Here is a 23,550-nt window from a genome sequence, read left to right as displayed (position 1 = left end):
CCCCCCCATTTGCCCAGAGGGCACAATCACTTCTTTTGTTATACTAATGGTGGTCCTTAAGTGGCGACTATGGCCATTCTCTCACAAAGGAACTTCCTGCCCAGTTCAACCATGGAATCCTCCATTAGATTTTACCCCTTGCTGGATCTGGGAACCCCAAAATTAGTTGGGACTCAGGCATCATGCAGACCCCAAACTCACAACAGAATTCTTTGCTGCTTGCCGAGCCTTTTCAGAAAACAGTTACAAAACTTGATTCTAGTTGTGCACTTTTTATGCTGACTCCTTTTGCATGGTTTGTATACATTTTTCAATTAAAAAAACCCTATTTATGTTCTTCATTTGCTTTATTGTGCACCTTGTCGTGAGAAATGGCTGTAACTATCCCATGCACCCATACGGTGCAAACCACTATAGTACACAAGGAGTCTGAACTGGTGCCAAATTAGTGACATATTTAACTAATATTGGTTTCTAGGCTTATGCTAGAAAACATTTCATAGATTTAAGGTGCCAAAATACTTTTTGTTGCTTTTGATGCAACAAAGTAACATGGAAGTATGTCAAGAGTTATGCATAGGAATATGTCATTTTAAAAATATGTTTATACAAATGTTTATATACATCTAAATTATATACAGCAAATATAAAATCCTAAGGACCTGCCTAACCACATCAAAATACCTGGTGACCCTAGAAATAGTCTCTAGAAATATGAACATAAGATTTTCCATGGGGAGGGCATTCCATGTTGTAGGACCAGCCGCACTAAATGCTTAATTTTGTGTCGATACCATGAGTGTCTCATCCACTCTGGTGACAAAAAACAGCATACCTCCTGCAAATCTCTGTCATTGGGCTGGGATATGAGGGCCAATTTTTGCCACCTGTCCAATATAACAACATAAAATAAGTAGGTTCCTGAGAAATGAGGGGCTGTCAAAATAGAATTTCCTGCACCGCCTTCTCTCCCCTGGCCAGTCCTCCAGAAAAAGCTCCCTCAAAAGTTGGGGGCCCCTTCCAGATGGTGGGGGTCATGGCTGGGTGGGAGGTGGAAGAAAGGGAAGGAGGGAATCCCCACACCAGAATTGGGCCATAGCAAGCCAGGCTTGTACACATGTATTTCTGGATCCAAACTAACAACATCAACAACAGTTTGGAGAAAAGGGCTGTAAGTGCTAATGAAGCAATGAAATAAAAATCAATGCAAACATTGGGAGAGGGAGATCCTAACTATGGGGTTGGACTAGATGACCCTCTGGGTCCCTTCCAACTCTACAATTCTGCGATTCTAAGATTCAACTCTGGACCCTGGTCCAATAACCAAAGACAGAGGCGGCGAACGGTGCGCATCCGCTTCACAGGCTCCGCCCCCAAGAGCCAAGAGAACGGGGGTGAGGCTGATGTCACGACGGCGGCTGCGCTACCACCTCCAGGCGGGCAGGTGGCGCTGTCCTTCGGAGCGGCAGGACTCCAGGAAAAAAACCGGAGGGGGGCGGGGACAAAGAGCCTCTCTAGCCGCGCCAGTCCGTCCGTGGCCGGCGGCGGCGGCGGTGTTGGTGATGGCGGCCGTCCTGTCCCCGCGGGTGTGTGACAGCGACCCGGCCACGCCTGGAGCCCAGTCTCTCAAGGTGAGCGGGGCTGCAATAGCAGCAGCAGGAGGAGGCGGCCGTCCTCTCTCAGGCGACTCGGCCTGCCGGGGCGGGAGTATAAATAAATAACGGGCGACCTCCGGCGAGAAACGGCAGGTTGTGAAGGACTCTCGGCAGGGACCGACCGAGCGGCCCTGTTGCCTCGGCCGCCTCCCCGACCCCGGGCTCATCCCTGAGGAAGCGAAAGGAGCCTCCGCCCCTGCCGTTGCCTTGGAGACGAGTCTCCCAAAAGCCTCTGCGCCCCCAGCCTCCCCCTCCAAGGCTGATGGGCAGGAGCGCTTTCCTTGAAGTTGCCGCTTCGCTGTCTCCTTCGCTTTGTGTTTATTTCGCCCCCGCGGAGGGGGAATCCAGTGGTTCTTGTATCCAGGATCGCATTGGATCTGAAGCTGCTCGGTTTCTGGCGAGGTTCCTTCATCATCCTCATCGTGAGCCTATAGGCTGTACTGCTGCTGGGACTAAGAGTTGATGCTGCGCGTATGACTACATCACTAGGGATGGGGAACTTGCGATCCTCCGAATGGCGTTGGGCTCCCATCATTCCTGACCATTGGCCAAGCTGGCTGGGGCTAATGGAAGCCGGAGTCCCAACAACACCTGGAGGGCCACAAGTTCCCTGCCCACCCTTGGTCTATCCACGTTACAACCCCTCCGTGACATTTACATTTCGCTCGCAAATGTTCCCATGGAAGAAGTTGTGTATGTGTGTGTGAAAAAGTGGACGTTATTTGCAAAGGATCTACGGCAGTGGCATAGAGCGCTCCCTCCACCATAGGATCCTTCTGTGGGATTCCTGTTAGGATTCCCCGGTTTTATTTTCCCCTATAGGAGTGAATGGCCGTGTTCACTTAGGAGAAACTAAAGGGTCTTTGGGGGGACACCATGGGGTGCCAGATAAATTTGCTTCTGGTGGTAACCCCTCCTCCCCACTTTAAGCACCCAACCTGCCTGTTCATCTGCATAGCCCTATCCTGAGTTTTGTTTCTTGGTCTCTCTAGTGTTGGGAATTCACTTTCATACACATAGTAGATTCTCTTGTTGCTGTCTTTCCCATATGGTTATCTACCTCTGCAAGCCTGTTTACTGGAAGTAAGTCCCACTGATGGGATTCTTTTCCAGCTTGTATATTTAGGATTTTAGTCTTACTGAAATATCATATAGCATTCCCTTTGGGGGCAGCATGATACTTTCAGCATATTTTCAGCTTCTGCAAATAATTATATCTCACACTGTCAGTGATATATGCTGTAGTCTGATCCCATAAAATGCATTTAATCCAAGAAGTCCCTCTTACCCCAGCATACCTTGTTGTATTATCACAGATTCTTTAACAGTGGTTTCCAAACTTCTTTCCCTACAGACAATTTGAAAATTGCTGGTGGGCTTGGCAGGCCACATAATGATTTTTCTGTTTCTTGCAGTGATTGTAATTCCATAGAATACAAATTGGAATACAAATAACATATAAATTGTTGGAGTTGGAGAGCATTTCAAAACTGAATTCTGAACTTTTAAAATTGTGTTTCAGTTGTTTAATTTATTACTATTTTAATAGTTTTATACTGTACTTTAATCTTTGGTTTCGTCTTTGTGAGCTAGCTAGAGAGCGTCTGTTATGGCTTTACAAATGCAGTAAATAAATAAAACAAATAGTCAGATCCTAAACTATTTAAAGCAGAAGCCAGGAAACTTTTTTCTCTTCTTGCCAAGGGCTTCATTTCAAGGGCGGGGTGGTGGTGGTAATCTGCTGGAAACCATTTTCTGGTAGTGGGTAGGGCCACCCTGCCTCTCTCCACAATCCCAGCTTTCAGAAACTGCTGCTTCAAATTGCTCAGGGCCATGAAGTGGCAGTTCTCAGCTGAGCTTGCTTCCTGAACATTTCTGTCAGAAAAAGGGAGAGGAAGCATCAAGAGACACCCACTGATGTGGGCCAGGGAGGAGGGGTTGAGGCTGTGGAGAGGATGCAGACTGGATGGGGATGTATGCCATGGGCAAGTCCTCAGTCTTGATTTAGGGTCTTAAAATCCAGAATAATTATATTCTAGGTCTCTGATGAGTATGTGCTGTAAGCCCTGGGAGCTCTGCTTTTCAACATTTGTCGCTTTGCTCTTAATGTAGGATGATACAGAAGAGAATTCAAACGATGGCAGCCAACCATCAAAAAGACGACGCATGGGCTCAGGGGACAGCTCCCGAAGTTGTGAAACTTCAAGTCAGGACCTTAGGTATTATCATGCATTATGTTTTTTTCTTCTCTAGATGCATACGGTATGTAACCTTTCCCAATATGTTCCAGATTGTTTAAATAGAGATAGGAAATATATGTCTGACCCTCACTTGCTTACCCTCAAGCTTGTTAGGGTAACTCCCCATGAACTAGAGCTCTGAAATTTTGTACTCATGCAGTCAGAGATGGTCACTATAGGAATTTGAAAATAGATTGTAAGTACTTTTCTTTCTCAAAAAGGTACACTGGAACTGTGCCTCTTATTATTTAGTTGCCTCACTCTACCTAGAAAGTCGAAATTTGGGGTTTTCTTTTTTTATAAAAAGAAGCAGCATATTATAGGACACCATTACTAACCCGCAAACGGGGCATTTTAACATCTAACAGTTGGAACATAGTCCATGAAATAAAGGGCAGTTTTTAAAATTTATATTCTAAAAATAAAAATTCCACCTGAAGCGTGTCCAGGTGGTTAACAATTTAAATAAATAAACAAATAATCCTTCTATGGAGCAAGTGAAATGGTATGTGGGATACAATGATGGACGGTGGACTGCAGGGTTATTGGTTTGCTTGTTTTTTTGTTCTTGTTTTCATTATGTATTTCATTTTTATCTTGTAGTTTTATGTTGTGAACTGCTCTGAGATCTATGGGTGAAGGACGTATAATTAAATTATTATAAATTTAAGAAGTAATTAATTGATTAAACACTGATTGTTTCAAGCTTGATCTTTATGTGTTTAGCTTTAGCTACTTTCCAGCTGAAAACCTGATAGAGTACAAATGGCCACCTGATGAAACTGGAGAATACTATATGCTTCAAGAGCAAGTCAGTGAATACTTGGGCGTGACCTCCTTTAAGCGAAAATATCCAGGTATTAATGTTAGAAATCCTTATGTGAAGTGTTACAAATCAAATGTGCATCCATGAGGATGTATGAATGTGTTTTCATCTAGGACTATTGAGGCTCCTATTATTTTGCTCTTGACTACAGAATTCCTCAGCTTCCTTTGGGAATGTATTATATGAGAATGGCACATTTGGTTTTTGTCTCTTTTTTCATTGATATCTATGAAAACATGTTTTACATTTTAAAATGTTATTTTTGTGATTTTTGTCTGTTGTCTTGAGTGCCTGACTTGGGGTACTTTGAAAAGATGAGGCTTTTAAGCAATTCTGTTCATTTTTTAAACCCTTTAATAAAAAAAGAATTGAGATAATATTTTATTTGTTATCCACAGTAATGAACATTTCAGTTGTTTGGTTTCCGCAGATTGTTGCTGGTAGCCTTGAGCCAGTTACTGTCATTCAACCTCAGGTTCCCTCTGTGTCAGTAAGGGAACATTGAGGACATTCCTCTCAACATGACTGAGCAATGAAGGATAAGCGGCAACAAAGGAAGCAAAAGTGATTGTACTTCCTGTGCAATTGTGGAATTGCACATCTACTTTATGATCAGATGTGGGAGCACCACATATTCTTGGAACTTGTGCATTTTGCTGCATAAATGATGTATGAGTCCATGCTTCATACTTTGCAGAAAAAGCACAACAGATGAATGGGCAAGTCACTTACATCTCTTCTGTTGCAACTTGTTTGAATGCCTGTAGCTACCTTTAATTTGAGCAGGGGGCTTTTTACAGCACATTCTCATTTTTTGTGTATAAGTAGACTTACCCCTGTTTTTGACTTGGTGAAAAGGTGGGCTAGGGAAAGCAGTAGTGACTTCCCTTCCCCCGGCCCAACATGCTTCTCAGGTTTGGTAGAGGCAAAAAGCATAATATTCCCTGCATGGGTTATCTTATTATTGTTTCCTGTGACAGAAGAAGTAACTTTCTATTACAAGTACTTGAGTGAAATTTAACTGTAACACAGCTATATTTATTTTGTACTTTTGGAGAGGTTGCAAAAATCCTTTACACTTTCTTTTTTACTACTTTTCCTCCCTTTTCCTGGAGATTTAGAAAGACGAGATCTATCTCACAAAGAGAAACTCTACCTCAGAGAGTTAAATGTCATTACAGAAACACAGTGTACCTTAGGTAAGGACAAAAAGGGCATTTTTTCCTTTTAAAAAAATGAAGTATGTAAACATTTCCAAGAGAGTAAAATGTAGGAGAGATTATTCAGTTTTTACTTTTTTAACAATAAACTTGTGAAGATGTGGAAACTGTTATTCAAAAGATTATTACTTCATTGCTCCTTAAAGCGGATTGGGAATAAACTGTGAAAATATGTAATATGTTTAGCTCAGCCTTATGATTATGTTTATTTATTAATTTATGTAACTGCTTAAGACCAGTAGTTTACAAAGCAGTTTACAAAATATAAAAATCAGTTACGCTTATATAAAATGTAAAAATCCATAATTAAAATAGACAATAAAACAATACAGCAGTTGGAGCAAGAGATGTCAGGACTTGATTCCAAAGTTCTGTGGGGTGAATCATTGTGCAATTGTCACACACACTTTGCACTGCACTGATGCTCTAAGTTAGGATGGCTACAAATCTTTAAAAAGAACTAAAACCCCCAAAGCCCTTAATTTTGTCTCTTATTTTGTAATGAAATTGCACAAGTGACTTTTTGATCTAACCTAGGTCTCACAGCCTTACGCAGTGATGAAGTAATTGATCTGATGATTAAAGAATACCCGGCGAAACATGCCGAGTACTCTGTCATACTTCAGGAAAAAGAACGCCAACGAATAACCGATCATTATAAAGAGTATTCTGTAAGTTCTGTCTCCAGATTTATTTGTCTAGATGTTTACAATCTTGGAACGTATTAAATGTCTTTTGGGATAGATAGCTTCTGCAGCTTGTGAACTAATGGAAAAAAAACCTGTTTCAGCAAATGCAACAGCAGAACACACAGAAAGTTGAAGCAAGCAAAGTTCCAGAATACATTAAGAAAGCTGCCAAGAAAGCCGCCGAGTTCAACAGCAACTTAAACCGGGAACGAATGGAAGAAAGAAGGGCCTATTTTGATTTACAGACACATGTAGGATGGCTTAACTTTTTTGCTCAAATGACTATAGGTAGCTTCTTGTTACCTATAGTAAAGATGCCAGATTAGTGGAAGGGGAGGGGGGAGGTGTTGGAAAATATAGCATTTTATTTAAACCTCAGTAGATATTTCTCAGGAGAGAGAATACAGCTGGAAGTTATCTATCCAGTTTTTTCTTGGTTGAGCAGGGAACTGCCTTTCTCAGATCTTGCCACTGCCCTCTGGAGTAGCCCAGTAGTCACCACTGGTTTACAACAGTGAAACATTATTTTGATTGGGTTTTGAATTCCTCCAGACTGAAATCACTGTGAGCTCACCCTCTTTTACTTTGAGATGCACAACAAGGTTTTGCCATCCCTATAGTGCTTCACTTCCAGTACAATTGCTCCCTTTTTGTTTATAAATATGAAAATGGAATAATCAGCGTTTCAGATCACGAATGCATTTTAGCAATATTCATTCTTTATGTTTTCTTTTGTATTCCGTTCTGATGGAAAAGATAAGGAATTTTATTTTAAACATGGGAGCACATAGGAAAACTGCCACTTCAGGTGTGTTTCTTGAGCCTTAATTCTGTACACAGAGTGGGGAACTTGGATCATGTTCTTTCCCCTCTCCCTGGCCCTCAGCCACAGTGTAAAGCGATTAGGAGTATGGGTCTGCTTGCCGTAATCCCCTCTTAGGCTGATTGATGCAATTACAAGGCAAAATTTTGGGTTGTGGAATGGAAGGTCACACTACAGATATTCCTACACAATATGCATATGCCATACCATTGTGATCCAGAAAACACATAAATATATCTGTACATACATGCAGCCCAGGTCACATTACTTAACATGTACCTGGGGGTGCACGCAATACTAATGCCTCACTGTCTGTACAGAATTTTTTATCAGTAGCTGTTTGATCCACTCCTTGGGATGTGATCCACTTCTTGGGATATACAAGATCTGGTAATTTTATCTGATCCTATTGGAATTGCATCTCAGGTTACACGATGCATTATGCATGAGGGCGGGTTAGCAACAGAAATTTCATAGTTCCAATGAACCTAGCTAAATGATCATTTGGAAAAGCAAGCCACTTCATTAAATGTAGGAAATGAGCTCCTTATTTTTTCTGTTAACAATCCAGGTTATCCAGGTGCCTCAAGGAAAATATAAAATCTTACCTACAGAAAGGACAAAGGTTAGTCCTTATCCCGTGTCTCTCATACCAGGCCAGTTTCAGGAGTACTATAAAAGGTAATTGTAAAAATAATGAAATACATTTGTTCTGATGAATCTGATTGTTTTATCTCTTGAAAGCATTTTACCATGCTGTTCAGCCAATGGGGAGGAAAGGCTGTCAGAGCAGCTTGCAAATATCAGTAATGAAACAGTCCCTGCCTTTAGGCTTGTAATCTAAAAGTCACAATACAAAAAGAAAAGTTCTTGTGAAAGTGGTGGGAAAAGCAAACAAGCACTAATTCTTTATTGCTTTAGGAAAATGTAGCTTGTAGAAATAAAAAACCCAAATATTTATAAGGGAATGACATACTTTTAAAGGGCAAGCTTGGCAAACCTGGCTTAGTTACCTCTCTATATAAATATAGAATAACAAAATATAAGAATTGCCTTGTTCAGCATGTACTTTAGATTGGATTCAGAGGATCAGGCTTTTAGCAAATAAGAAAACATTCCTGTGTCACTCCAAATAGCATGGCAATGGTGTACAGTATGTAGGGTCTTCAGAACTTATCCCTTTCACACATGTGCTTTCACACATTTTACTTGCATGTATTCTGTTATACACATGGTAGCCATCCTGGGAATGGTTGCAGTGCAGGAGGGGGAGAGACTAAGGTAGAAGGGACAGAGATGCTGACAGAGGCAGAGTAATAATAATAATAATTATTATTATTATTATTATTATTATTATTATCATTATTATTATTATTATACCCCGCCCTCCCCAGCCTAGACAACCAGGGCAGCTAACAACCAATAATAAAAACAAGTTGATTAAAATACAATTTAAAAAACAAGATTGAAATACAACATTAAAACATTAGGATGCAGCCTCTTCACAGGAGGAGAAAGGAAAAAGAAAGAGGGGGAGAGAATCAAACTGATTCTAAGCCAAAGGCCAGGCGGAACAACTCTATCTTACAGGCCCTGCGGAAGACACCTGAAAGATGAGCAGGGAAGCAGATGGAGGAAGAAGAAACCCTGGTTCCCTTGGTTGTGGAATGGAGCAGAGGTGGACAGAGAGATGTAGGCAGAATAAAAATGCTGGGATGAAGTGGATCTGAGATAAAGCTGCAGCTTCTGCCTGCCTCTCACCCTGTCTGTTTTTCTTCTCCCTTCTGCAGTGGAGGAAACCAGGTTTCTTCTTCCTTTTTCTGCCTCTACCACTTCCCTGCTTATCTTGCCACCAAGGGAGCCAGATTTCTTCTTCCCCCGTGTGCCTTCACTGCTTCCTCATTTCACATCCTTCTTCCTCTGGCAGTGGAGACACAGGGAGGTCCTCCGTGTGGGGGCTCCCCCACTTCCAGGTAGCAGCTTTTGACTATGTGGCAATTTTGCATATGCATGAAATCGAACTGTATATAAAATTGTTTTATTGTTACCTTTCAGATACAAATTTATTCATCTTAGTTGAATCACTGAAAAGTAGTTTTTGAAGTCCAACCTGTTTGTATTATCCCTTATTGCCACACATAGTGTATACATAGTGTATCAAAATATCTATATAAATGGTACTGAAAATAATTACGTCTTCACTTCAGATACTCTCCAGATGAGCTTCGATATTTGCCACTAAATACAGCTCTTTATGAGCCTCCCTTAGATCCAGAGCTGCCTGCACTGGATAGTGATGGGGATTCTGATGATGCAGAAGAGCGTGGTGATGAAAAGAGGAAAATCAAAGGCAATTCGGTGAGTTAAAGTAGTGTTTGCCTATGTATGTATGCTTTCATATATAGCTAGATAGATTTACAGAAACTTCAAAAATACAGAGAATAAATACCCTATTATTATCCAAGTGTTTTGTAAAAATAAAGCACTAGAGATATTTTTGAATTGTATTCTTGTCTATATACCTCTTGTTGTTTCTGGTTGAGGTCCAATCAATTAACCTTGTGCCATTCTTAAGACTTGTTAAATGTGATCCCTAGCACTCCATCAACAGAGCGCTGGATTGAAGGGCCAGGCTATTAGTTATTTCATTGGGTACCTCTGTGGTGAATAAGTGCCCTATTCTTCAGAGTAAAGAAAGCGAAGTTTGACGTTTAGAAAGAGATCATTTTTTCCTTTGTCCACTCCAAGCAAACCAACAAAACGATGGTGCTTTTGTTATAGGACAACTCATCTGGCAATGTGTCTGAAGGTGAATGTCCCCCCGAAAACCAGGAGGAACCTATTCAGGGAAGACAAAAAACAAGAGAGAAAAACTCTACACCAAGAAAAGAGGGTTCCAAACGATCTGTATCCAAGTCAGTTCCTGGGTACAAGGTAGAAGAAAAAAGCCCCTGACTCAGCTTCTTTACTGACCAGCCTCTCTCCCTGAAACATTTAACTTTGTTTTTTCAAAAATATGGAACTTCTGCTTACTATACTTGGCTAGCTGCTCTCCTGTTATGCATTCCTGTTCGCTTCTTTACTTCCTGTTGCTTTATTTTACTTGGGGCCTTACTGTTTGTTACCCTGGCTGTGGAGTGGCTTCTATTTTCTATACTTAAATTGGTTCCTAAGCAACTGCAGCATGAAACCCCATTATAAAGGAAGTTTCCCCTCTCGTTTTGCAGGGTGGTGGTGGGGTGTTCTGTTCTTTTATTGTCATTATAAGGTAGATGGTTACATATCAAATATCCCGTTGGGGTTGAATTAAAATACCTTGCTCATGTGTGGACTGGACTGTAAAAATGTTGCAAAAACTTTGCACATATATTTTCTTAACTCTTTACAGGTCAAAAGCATTTTAACTGTTTTAGAAAGTGACTTGGTAATAGTAATCTTAACATTTCCCTAGAATGTAGGATGCTGGGAACCTAGCTTTGATTTGAGCAGCACTGCACTGTTATTTGCAGGGGAAAATATTCCGCTAACCTTGTAAGAAACCATTTAGACAATACGTTTTCACCCTACCTCTATGGGCAGTGAGGGTCAGGAGCTGTTCTTGGGACTCACATGCTTCCTCCATGCCCCTTCTCCTAATTGTGTGAATAATGACTAAACTTGAAGGTCTCCACATTTGAATGTGAGCATCTCCCTAACCTTGCCAGTATATAGATATCCAACTCTGTAATTTAGAAAATGGTTCTGTATCATAGGGTAGGGGAGATTGTGGACTAAAAAATGGGATCTCCTGCTGCGGTCACATTGTGTGTTCAATTATTGGGGGGGGGGGGGTAGAGAGAAAGTATGTGATCCTGAGATTGCCTGTGATATCATTGCACAGAGAGGTGAGTGGGGAAGCGGTAGTATCTGAACAGGTCCAGAATCTCAGAACCTTATCTTAAACTTGTCATGTTTGAACAGTGATGATTACATCCAATTTTGTAATTATCAACGGATGGATTTCAGTTTAGGATTAAAAGTATTTTTCATATTTCAGTGGAAATTCCTGTTTAGTGTTAAGGAAAATAAGAAGCAAGCTATTTGGTTTCCATTGAAACCAAGGGGATATTTGCTTTATACTATAGTTGTAAGAAGATAAGGCATGTGGATTGGAAAGGGTACAGGAAGAAAGTTAAGGATGGTAATTCTGAGTTGCCAGCATGATTGCTAAACAATGTCTAGCCTGAGAAGTTGTGTAGCACAACTAATTTTAAAGTTCTGCAAACTGTTACCAAACTGCATCATTTATTTTAATTGCTTATCCCCCCCCCCCCAATCAAACCGTTCACTTTCCAGTTTGCATTGCGCAGCTTCTGTTGGAAAAGACTTGCAGGAATACTGTTTCAACAGGATAAATGCATACTTTTAGACTATATTACAGAAATGTTATATGTCATCTATATCTCATTTCAGGAATAATTTTACATGATGCAAATAAGAGATTTAAACTTTTGCAGAACATGTCTATTTTTACATATTTACATTGCAAAATGTTTACTTTATTGCAGACTTAAACTCATGCCAGTAGTGTAATTTTATGAAATCCAAAGATGAAGCTTGAAAGGCTTAGTAGCATTTTTGAACTTTAAGTATTATGTGAACAAAGTCCATAAGGTTCAGCAAATGTTTGGCTAGTCTTTCATTGTGAAGGGATAGCATAAAGAAGTGATTGGCGAGGCTTGTGACTGCTAAAGATGCAACTATCTTTTTTCAGTACTTGGATTCAAAAATGGATCCTGGTGATTGCTGGTCACCGGCTCAAAAGCATATTCTAGTAAGTCTAGATGAATCACAGGAAAGCTCTATGCAAGATCTCCTGTCGTGAATGCTTATTGTGCTCTCACTGCTGCCATTCATTTCAATGGTGCTGCTGTTGGAGTCTTCCCTGGTGCATTGGGCCCCAAGAAGACAGCACAAACTACTTTGAAAAAACAATGATGCCAACAAGCCACCCACCCTCCCCCACAATTTATGGCTATTCTCACTATAACTTACACTTCCCCGAATGTAAGGCCAGGATGATTTTAAACACATGATAGATTTTATGGAGCTGATTAAAACATGACAGATAGATAGAGAACTATCTATAACAGGTATTTCTTTTATACATTATGTGCTGAAAATGGGACTTCAACTAATGTCCCAGGAATATATAATGATTTTATTATGCAACATGCACTATCCATTTATCATCCTTTATCAGTCTTTAAATTACAATATTCACTCTAAAACTAAAATTCAAGCTTAAGAAGATTTACAATATCCAGGCATACTGTTGTTATGCCACAGAAAGCAAATGTTAAGAGTTTTTCTTCTTTTAACTTCTGTTTAACTTTTACTATTTTTAAACTATTGAAACATTTTTTCCTCCTCATGATATACCATTCCTATATAGCCATTAATTTTTACTGCAATTGATGAAGGACTGGCTGTTATAATTGCACATGCAGTATTCTTTTCTCAGAATAAGGGAGATTTGCACATATGTTAAGTTGAGCATGTAGCAAGAGACTGACTTGCCCTTTCCCCCATCCCAGAATTTTTCAATTTACATTCCGTTGCTATGAAAACAGGAAGAACTTATTTTCTGGCAAAGTAATTTTCGGAAAGATGGTGTGCTTGTAAACTATTTTTGACTTAGCTACAGTATAGCTGCTGAAATTCCATTGGTCTTGTTCAAGTGTAACATTTCTGGTCCAAGAAACCATGGTTTTAGAGTGGGAGCAAGCGAAGAGTTTGAGCTCTCCATCTTCCCCATCCGTCATCTGCCAAACCTGGAAACTGTAGTTTAACCCACCAGGAAATCTTCATGGAATCTGCAAAGCATTGAAATAAATGCACTTAATTTATTTCTGTGGATCCATTCCTAGTATGACTAGGTCAGATATAATCCCAAGGGGTGATAGTCAACTAAGTTTTACTCAGAGCAACCTTTTGAAATTAATGGACCTAATCTTGTCATGTTCATTCATTTCAATGAGTCTACTCTGAGTAAGATTTAGTTGAATTAAACCCTGGACCAGGGATGCTACATATGAACCTGGCCAGTGTTTTCAATTGGATTTAATCAGCTTGTGTCTGGATTGCAGCCTTTGTCATAAAACCAATTTTGGGAGCAGCAAGCCAGGAACTCTTCCCCCCCCCCTCACCTCTTTTGTCAAGTTGAATATGATTAGGAGAACAATATGTCAAACAGTGTTTTCCAATGTTCCCGCAAAGCCATTTTTATTTTTCTGTTTTCACTTAAAATTGCTTTGAAATGTGAACAGGCTTTCCCTTCTATTTCATTTTGATAGGGGAACACTCCAATGTCTTTGGAGGGTCTTTAACTAGTACGCTGTGACTATTTCACTCCTAGTTTTGTGGAACTAGGACTAGGGGGAAACGTTATTAATAACTGCACCTTCACCAGTGTTTTCGCATTTAAGTATCATAGTATTAACTGCACATACCACAGCACAGATCTAGTGACTCAAAGGTTGTTCTGCTTTGGGTGACTGAAAGAGAGGTTGCTACTGTGTACCACATCAGTAGAATATACATACGGTAAAGAGAATTAGAGAAGTGCACTTGCTGTTTTGTTTTATATTGACATAACTTAAAACACAAACATTACTCATAGAATGTAGCAATACAAGAGGGAGATCACTGCAGGAATGAGGTTTAATATTTTGTTGGTAGGCGCAGGGTATAAAAAGGTATAAAAGTAGGAGTAGAATAGGTAATAGAAAATTTTTATATGTATGTTTTCTCTTTCGTGGTATTTATTATTTTGTAGAGACATTTGTGAATGTTAGTCTCCTTTTATCATTCAATTATATTTATGTATAAAACAGGTGGACTATGCTTTTTTAAAAAATAAATAAGCAAAAAATTATTCATGAATGCTTCTGTCATCTTTTGGAAAACAAGCTGTTTATAAATGCCTTGTGGGTATTTAAACAAGCCTCTGGAGGCCAGGCAAGTTAAAGTGCTCTGAAGCCCTAGTTTAATTTAGATATTCAAATATTCTAGGAAATCAGACTAAGGCTTATTAGAATGTACTTCTCTGCGGTTTAGAAATTATTAGGAAACACTGGGTTAAAATTTTAAAAAAATCAGTGTTAAGGTTTGATTTTTCACTTTTATTTTGCTTATACAGTAAGTTCTAAAGAACCTACAGTGTACCTCGGGTTAAGTACTTAATTCGTTCCGGAGGTCCATTCTTAACCTGAAACTGTTCTTAACCTGAAGCACCACTTTAGCTAATGGGGCTTCCCGCTGCCGCTGCACCGCCGGAGCACAATTTCTGTTCTCATCCTGAAGCAAAGTTCTTAACCCGAGGTACTATTTCTGGGTTAGCGGAGTCTGTAACCTGAAGCGTCTGTAACCTGAAGCGTATGTAACCCGAGGTACCACTGTAGTTTTCTGCATTTGATAAGCAAAGTTTTTATAAACCAGTACTTTTCATTACTTAACAGCAATCAGAACATCTCAAATCTATGCTGCTTCTCTCAGCAGAACCAAAACATTACTGACAGGGATGTGTATTTAGCAAGGGTAGCTGTTAACATTTCATTGTCTGAATGTTTAGAAAACTAGCATGAGAGACCATTCCACATTAATTTGTTTAAAGCTCCTCCTCCTTTCCTTATTGGCTTTGCAAAGTTCTACCTGCTCACACTTCTCACTCTTTCAAAGCTGGGGATATGTTCAGATGTTTTGGTGCTTGTTTTGCTAAGCAAATATGGTTCTTCTTCAAAGCAAAAACTTCTAGTTATACCAAATAAGCAAGTTCACACCTGGAGGTTCCCATTCTGCTAGCGTAACATGACAAGGTGTTTCAGGTACAGATACATACAGTATCTCTTAATGCCAGCAGAAGCTGCCCTTGTATGTAGACAACAATTAATACTGTATGCAAACTCAATTGCATAAGGGATAGAATCGGTATCTACCCTGTTCAAGGGTGGTATGAGCTAGAGTTCCATCTCTTTGTCACATAACGACAAAGAATAACAGGGGACAGTGTTTTGCACATTGAAAGTGCTGACAGTTGTTGGGACGAACCAAACCGGCTGCAGTCTGTGGGACTAAGTTGGCTATATATTTAAAACCTGCTCTCTATTTCTGATCTTATATTTGCTAGCGACGGGGTCAGATTTTGTTTCACATGCCCACAGCTAAGTGTCCAATTGCAGCTTGCTTCATTTCGGCATTGGCTTCAACTGATAAACACGAGATAACCTAGCAGGCTTCAATCAGCAAGACTCAGCTGTGCTGGGAAACATTTCTGCCTGTGGCTTTGCTGAAGTTCAAGTCTCTAGATTCAAGATCTGCCTTTCAGGAGCGAAAATACTGGGCTGGCTGGGTCATTGTTTGAGTTGATGTTAAGACAGCACCTTTATACTACTATGAATTATTCTATACTGTATAGTGAATCATCTCACTGGTCTTAGTAACATTGTTGCCAGTGGCTCTTTGCAAGACTTTAGCATTAAGGCAACACACAACACTATGAACTGCTAATTAATTCAGTTCAGAATGTTTTGCCAAATCTCTTTGTAGAAGGCAAAAAGCATCATATATGATTTAGCATATATATTTTATATTTATAGTTCAAATAATATGAATTGCATTTCAAGAGACGTTCCCACGTTACTGATTTTCATGCATCATGTGCGTGCTATAGACAAACCGTAATATTATTAGAAATTATCAACATTTTTCTTTGTAAAATTCATATTCATTGTGTAATTTGATCATTTGATTGACATTTTTAAATGAAAGAGTTTTAATTACATATGCTTTCTTTGGCTGGGAGACATTTTGTAAACTATACATGTACATGTTTTGAATAGTTTGTTCATTTCTGTATCCAGTATAATCAATGCTTGCCAATTTTTAATCATTCCCTTTGATCCACACCACTCACAAGGTTCATTAATTTATAAAGGTTAAAATAAGTACATTTTTTAAAAACAAAACAAAAACCTGTTCTCAATTCTTCTGGAATGAATTTATAGCCCTCTTCTACCCTTCCAGCCAAAGGCCATTCCAAATGCTATATGTGGAATTTGTCTGAAGGGTAAGGAGTCCAACAAGAAAGGGAAGGCTGAAGCACTTATACACTGCTCCCAGTGTGAAAACAGTGGTAAGTAACAGAATCTGCTTTGAATAAATCTCTAAATATTTAAAGTGATGACCCATTTTAAAGAACAACCTGCAATGCAGAATCAAACTAATGCTTTTGCAATTTTTTTAAAAAAGTTAATTTAGCATATTTGACATGCTGAAATGAACTCAAAATGTTCTGTGAAATAAGCCATTTTAATTATTCTCATTAAAGATGCTTCATTTGACCATTCTAGTAACGATACTGGTTTTGATCTAGGCCACCCATCCTGTCTGGATATGTCTGCAGAGCTTGTTGCAATAATTAAGACCTACCCTTGGCAATGTATGGAGTGTAAAACATGCATTATATGTGGGCAACCTCACCATGAGGAAGAAATGATGTTCTGTGATGTGTGTGACCGTGGCTATCATACGTTTTGTGTGGGGCTTGGTGCTATTCCAACAGGTAATTATATAAGTTACTCTTGTTCAGAGATTGAACCAAGATCCAATATTAATGAAGCACAATCTTGCTTCACTCCTTTCAGAAAGCTCAGATGTCAACATTTTGTATGTCACTTGTATCTATTTTAGTGAAATCTTGGAGGCAGCTTTTTTTTCACACTTCATTTACTCTCTCAATTCTTGTTCATAAAAAGTGTTTGCAATTCAGGATTTAATAGTATGATAATAAACATTTAAAGAAGTAAAAAGATTGGAGATGGGAAGTCGGATGTCAGAAACTTAACTAGAGAGAAACTGACATCTGATGAAAATTATTCTCAATGGGTTTGGCAGTGCAGTTGTTTCATTGAACTGACATCTTCTCTTCCCCCCTCCTCCAATCCCACACCCAGTGTGTAGTTTAAGTTTATGTGACTTTAATCAAGTAGAAATGGTCAGTGTTGTAAGCCACTGAAAGCTTTTCAGAAACACATCGTAAATCAAACCGGTTTTTGAAGCTAGCGAAAAATGTAGGTGGTTCTTTATCAAACATCAGATGTTACACCCATTCAGGCATGTAATTATACTTTACAAACTGTTTTCTTCATTGGACGAAGGACATTAAAGCTAACTCAATCCCACTGTGCCTCATTCACCATTTTGCTCTTTTCCTATAGCACACTGAATGAGTACCTACCTAAATTTACCTAGGGAAAATAATTAAGTAGGGTACTGCTGTCCCTACTTTCAAGCTTACTTAAGGAAATGAACAATAGTGTGCTGTTTCAATCTCAGAGGGAATCATTCTCAGTGCTGGAGCATGAATATTAAGTGATGCACTGACATTTAAGTAAACAAACTGAAGAGGCTCAGCACATACTTCTTGAACAATTCACATGACTTGAGTGTCACCGGTATATCCAACCTTGAATAGCTTTCAGCATATTATATAAAGAATTGAGAAGCAAGCACAGTTTCTTCCCACCTTTGCATCTGTTTATCTGCCTGTGGGGAAAGAGGAAAAAATCTTCAAGGTCCCTGAAATTTAAGTTGCATGAAATTGAAAAATAACAGCCAAATTAAAAGCAAGTTTGCTTGAAAGCAAGTCCCACATCATTCATTGGGACACAGTCCCAAGAAAGTGGGCATATGATTGCAATCTTATTAACATTTGTGTCCTTCCGTACTCTGCTCCCCAAAAGCACTTGAAGTGAGTGACGTTTTTATAGTAGCAGATGTTTGCTCTACTGTTAACTGACAACTCTAATTTTGTAGGTCGCTGGATTTGTGACTGTTGCGAAAGACAACCTCCAATACCCAGAGGCAGAGGAAGAAGAGGGAAGAACAGCAAAGAAGGCTAAAATCAATATTTACACTCTTTATATATAACTGCACAAAAACAAGTGCTAAGCTTGGTGCTATTTACCTACCACTCTGTATAAGGAAAAATACCACTCAAAATGTTTTTCACCAAATAAAGTTTTTAATTTTAGGACAGGGAAGGATACATTCTATTCCAGTAGCTTTGCTTGAAAATCCCATGCAAAGGGAAAGTGCCCAGTTGAAATTCTGTAAATCTATCAATTGTTTCATGGATACAGTGCTGCTGCATAGCAGTCGTTGCACAACAGACTTTATTTATTGCATAGCAATCAATTGTGTTCTCTGTCCAGCTCAAAGAAAAGGACTGAATCACTAGTTGGCAATTACTGTTTTCTGATGGGAGTTGCCTTTAAGCAGAGTACTAATGCCTGACAAGAAAAAAAAATCCATCAAGTGGTACAAATCTCATATGATATAATGAATTTAGGTTTACAGCAAGAAATCATGTAGACCTTATATTGGTCATGCCAAATTATGTCTCTTAAATCAATGTGTCTCCCTTCAAACCATAAGAAAATCAGGATAATTCATATTTTCTTTTTTAGGATGTTATATCGTATGAAAGCAGCCTTAGTTAAATGGCTTTCATGTTCCAAAAGCTGCTAGCATTTAAAAATGGTATTTGCTCCTAGTGTATTCATACAGAAGAGGTTAAAGTATTTATAATTGAAATGTGCTGAAATACTGTATGGAAATTAGTCTTTTTACTATTCTTAAAATCTTTGTATAGAAAATCAGTTTTATTGAAAGTCACAGTGAACTGTAATATTCATATTTGACCCTGATCAGTTAAGAGAAAACTTATACAAATACTGTGCCTGTTGCAGTGTACCTGTGGGAAAAGTTTACAATACAAAAATTGTTATGGCTTTATTTCCCCCTCCCTGGCAAAGAAAGTATCAGTTAGTACTAACGCTCACATAATAGCATTCATTCAATTGTCTATATTGTTCACATGTGAACCTGTTGTCTAGCTCTGAATCTAAAACAGAATTTCAAGTATTAATTTTAATATTCCAATTAGTATAGTCCAGAAGACTGATTCTTCATCCTGAGACTCATCTTCTCTTGCATGAAACTGCTTCTGGTTCAAATCTGTATCTTCTGGATTGTAGGAGCCACCACCAAATGGAGATTCCACAACTGTTTGATCATAGTACACTTTCATTTCAAATTCACTTTCCAGATGAGAGGGATGGCCATAAATCCCTATTCCCACTGGACGGCGGAAGTGCGCTGGCACATAAACGACATCTTGACCACAAGTTACTGACTGCAATTCATAATCATCAAAACTGGGGTGAAGGGTCACATCAGATACGTACAAGTCTGCATCCCCTTTTAAACTCTGCATCTGAAGCACTATCTTCCCTTCGTGATTTAACCTTAAGTAGCTGTAGTTTCCAGCACCAATCTGACCTTGAACCACATGAAGGAGAATCCATTCTTCAGGTATGTCTTCTTCCTCATTATAAGCAGTCGCTATTAGAAGTCCTTGAAAAGCAAGCAGTATTACTAGGACCCTCTTGCAGTAGACTGCCATAACACCTGTGTTGGATATAGAAAAATCTTGTTCTGTCACTTGAAATTATACTGTCAAATAATTAGATTCCGTTTCTCCAAGAGTAGCTATGAATATTTGTAGACAGTCAACATACTGTTTCGTCGTAAGTAGCTGTAATAATTTGTGCTCTCTTAGCAATCACTACTACTCTCACATAACAGTTTGCACAGGTACACCAATGCAAGACAGTCGGTAAAGTTAACAAGGTAATCCAAATGGCACAAAGAGCCAAGCCACACATAATGCAAATATACTAAATACAACACAGTGAGCAATCTTAACTGCAGCCAGCCAGCACAGTGCAATCAACACCTCATCCAAAGCCCTGCCACACATGGAGAGGTGGTGGTAGGAAAAACACTGCTATGCCAACCAGAAGCACATATAGCAACCAGGTCTGATACTGTAAAGTAATGGCAGTGGGTGTGGTTCAGAATTCATTGGATTCTAGGCTGGCTTAGTCTCTCTCCCCCCCCCCCCGCCCCCGCGCTGCCCCAGAGCCCTATTTTGCAGCCTCTGCATTAACTCTGAAGCTACCATGAGTGCAGAGAATACTACACAAGATATTGATCAGGTTTTGCATTGGTGTCATAGGCTAGTCCTACATAAAGGCTAAAACCCATTAAATTCTGAATAGCAAAAATACATGCCAATGTTATGAGAAGCACAAAAATTGGGAAATAAGGACACAGGCCAGAATACTACAAGTATACAACAGCTTCAATAAGAGACAAAATTGCCTTTCATCACGAGGTCCCAGCCAGGCAGTTTATGAAAACGCCCCAAGTCATACAATAAATCCACAAAACTAACCAATAACACAGTTAACAAAACAGCAGCACAGGACGGCAACATAGTAGGTGGGAAGTTCTCCACTTGGCTAAAAGGCCTGGATAAAGAAGTGCATCTTGACCAAAAATCCCAAAGCATGTAATGATGCCACAAGACACACCTTGGTGAGGATGTTATTCCACAACCTGGAGGCTACACCTGGCCAGGTCGATGTGGGAGCTGGCAAGCACTCCTTCAGATCTTTGGGGCCCCAAGTCAATTATGGCTTTTCAACAGCAGCACATGCATTCTGACACCAATGTTGCTGCCGCTTATCCGGACAGGAGCCCCTCGAGGTCACCCCCCCCAACCCTGTCCAGAGAAGCAGCGGCAACACCGGTTGTCACTGGCAGCTCCGGAACTCTGCCCCACCGCATCCATGTTTTGGCACCTCCAACTGGGCACGACAACCTGTGCAAATCTTCCCCGAGACGGGCGAAGTCCGGGACGCCCACCAGCAGCCTCGCTTTCCCTGGAAAGAGTTGCACCCAGTCTCGAAAGAGAAGCAGAGACAGCGGTGCTTCGACCCCACCTGTGGAACTCTGCACACCAATCTACCCGAACTTTCCGATTCCGAGAAGGAATTGGGGGGGGGGCGAGAGAGAGAGAGAGGGAGGGAGAGAGAGAGAAGGCATTGTGGGCGGGAATCTCAAGGGGCGGGGAGAACGTGGAGCTCACTTTTGAGAGAAGACTTTGCCCCCCCCCCGCCTCCCTCACATATCTCTCAGGGGGTCGGGAGGAAGAGCCCCCCTTCTTCCCCGGCCTTTAGCTGCCCCAGAAGCAGCGGGGGGGGGGAGAAAACGAAAAGCTTCCCCGCCCCCTACACTCAGGCGCCGTTGCAAAAAGTGCCAAGCTGAGGAAGGGGAAGCCCACCGACTGCTGAAGCGTCCTCCCCACCGCCGACCTCCCCACCCGAGCCCGCGCTCACCCTAGCGCCGCACCCCAGCTCACTCCGCTCGCCCACCATCAAAGAGGCCGCCGGAGCCTCTGACAGAGTCTCGAGCGCAGCTCCGCCCGCCTGCCCGCGCGCGCGACCCACGCAGCGCTGTAACACCGCGAGATTTGAGGCTGGAAACTCCCCGGCCTGTTTCTGGACTTGCTGGTTTTCGTTTCGCCTAGGCTAGCAAGTGAGGCGGGGCAAGTGAGGGGCGGGGGAGGGGGAGCGACGTTGCCTCTTGCTGTCGCCATGGCAACCGGGTCCCGAAGGGTCGCAACGTTGGTGGATTCAGCTGTGCGGGACTCTTTCAAAAATATGTGAAACCTTGAGAATAGCTCGTGCGCTGTGTGTTTTATTTATTTATAAAAGTATTCATACGCCGCTATTAGTAACAATGAAAATCAGAGCGGTTTACCACAATTATACGTAAAACTACATAATAAATACCTTATACAAATGCAACCCGTTTAGATACATGTAATTTGTTTGCGATGTGCTTGGCACCATGGGCTGCTGCCATTAGCTGGCTACTTTATTTTTTCGCAAACGGAGAAATCGCATTGCTGTTGCAAAGAAAGCAAGAACTAATAGCAGGCCTGGGCCAGGATGAAAAAGACCAGCGAAATACATCACGTCTGGTACAAGAGCATAAAAAGCTTTTAGACGAAAACAAAAGTCTTCCCACATACTACCAGCAATGCAAAAAAAAGTTGGGAGTTATCCAAAAGCAGTAACCAAAACGTCAAGGGATGTCATGATTCAGTAGTGGGACTTCAAACTGACAATGTTGCACAGAAAATCTTTTATTAAAAAACTATCCCTTAATATGAAAAATAACTGCAACCCAGAGACCCATATTCAATATGTCCCCATGTCAGGTATATTTTTATTTGCACTGCATCTCCATCTATGGAGCACCCTTGATGACAGATGACTGCAAGTCACAAGAGACCCAGCAAGACTTAGGGATAACTTTTGCTAGAGAGTATGGTGCAATCTGCTTTCTTCATAAGAGCATTAAAGCACTTTAGTGATTGTGACTGCTAAGTGGTTATTTGGGAGCAAGCAAGACTGTTAATAGGCCAGCTCCTAGCCATCATGAGATGACAGAAGAGCCCACAGAGGTTCCAGGGTCCAGCTCTGCTTTCAAAACATTTGTCTCTGGAGTTACTGTAGTCTACCACTGGCAGGAATGTTCTTGGCAATACCTTTTACCTGCCAGCCATTTTGGGTGCTCCTCATCTGGTTCTCATTTTTTTCATTCCTTGGTAAATATGTTTGCAGTTGCAGTGCCCAACTCCACTCCCTTATAGTGGGGGCAAATGCATGCAATTGCAAATATGTAAGCACTGCTAGAAGTGAACTGATTTAGAATGGGCTCTTTCCATAAATTTTAAATCAGTACATATTATTGGAAGAGGGAAGCCACATGTTGTTTTAATTTCATGGTCACAATATTAGACTTGAATATTCTTTCCTTGGCATATATGGTTTCTGTTAGAAAAGGCTGGTCCTTTGTTTTTGTAGGTAATCAGATTTGGAAGATTAATTTAGACATGAAAAACACAACATTTGGGCTGCTTTGTATTAGATTCCATGACTTAAAAGTGCAGTGCTGCACTCTGTTACTAAAAGTATGCAAGTTAATTGAAATCAATAGGATGTATACTGTAATCCTAAACGTAGTTGTCCTGAGCCAACCAATGGAATCCAATGTGAATAAACAGGTGTTGCACATATGATCTGCTACATCCAGTACATTTGAAATATCTTATTGGGAGTGGGGGCACCCCACTTCCAGCC

At 40.4% G+C, this 23,550-nt stretch overlaps 2 protein-coding genes across 10 annotated transcripts; one reads left to right on the top strand and one right to left on the bottom strand.

Annotated features, from left to right (window-relative positions):
• Positions 1-1,502: 1,502 nt before the first annotated feature.
• Positions 1,503-18,524, top strand: PHF10 (PHD finger protein 10). 4 transcript variants are annotated; one of them, XM_053382438.1, is made up of 13 exons: positions 1,505-1,631; positions 3,768-3,874; positions 4,499-4,530; positions 4,622-4,752; positions 5,837-5,920; positions 6,479-6,612; positions 6,732-6,881; positions 8,025-8,134; positions 9,661-9,811; positions 10,235-10,387; positions 16,517-16,625; positions 16,866-17,054; positions 18,308-18,524. In XM_053382438.1, the coding sequence occupies exons 4-13, from the start codon at positions 4,692-4,694 to the stop codon at positions 18,391-18,393; spliced, it is 1,227 nt and encodes a 408-aa protein (XP_053238413.1). In that variant the 5' UTR covers positions 1,505-1,631; positions 3,768-3,874; positions 4,499-4,530; positions 4,622-4,691; the 3' UTR covers positions 18,394-18,524. The 4 variants fall into 4 exon arrangements, with proteins under 4 accessions (XP_053238412.1, XP_053238413.1, XP_053238411.1 ...); XM_053382436.1 differs by lacking the exon at positions 4,499-4,530 and having other exon boundaries at positions 5,843-5,920; XM_053382435.1 differs by lacking the exon at positions 4,499-4,530.
• Positions 18,494-21,836, bottom strand: C3H6orf120 (chromosome 3 C6orf120 homolog). Of its 6 annotated transcripts, none has more exons than XM_053382439.1 (2): positions 21,739-21,836; positions 18,494-19,963 (listed from the first exon to the last, which is right to left on the bottom strand). In XM_053382439.1, exon 2 carries the CDS (start codon positions 19,956-19,958, stop codon positions 19,398-19,400), a length of 561 nt encoding a protein of 186 aa, XP_053238414.1. In that variant the 5' UTR covers positions 19,959-19,963; positions 21,739-21,836; the 3' UTR covers positions 18,494-19,397. The 6 variants fall into 6 exon arrangements, with proteins under 6 accessions (XP_053238414.1, XP_053238421.1, XP_053238418.1 ...); XM_053382446.1 differs by lacking the exon at positions 21,739-21,836 and adding an exon at positions 21,723-21,726; XM_053382443.1 differs by lacking the exon at positions 21,739-21,836 and adding an exon at positions 21,684-21,700.
• Between the last annotated feature and the right edge of the window lie 1,714 nt (positions 21,837-23,550).

The sequence above is a fragment of the Podarcis raffonei genome, chromosome 3 (genome assembly GCF_027172205.1).
Source record: "Podarcis raffonei isolate rPodRaf1 chromosome 3, rPodRaf1.pri, whole genome shotgun sequence".
NCBI lineage: Eukaryota > Metazoa > Chordata > Lepidosauria > Squamata > Lacertidae > Podarcis > Podarcis raffonei.
The sequence above is the reverse complement of the archived record's forward strand: the minus strand, read 5'-3'. Positions and strand labels throughout refer to the sequence as shown.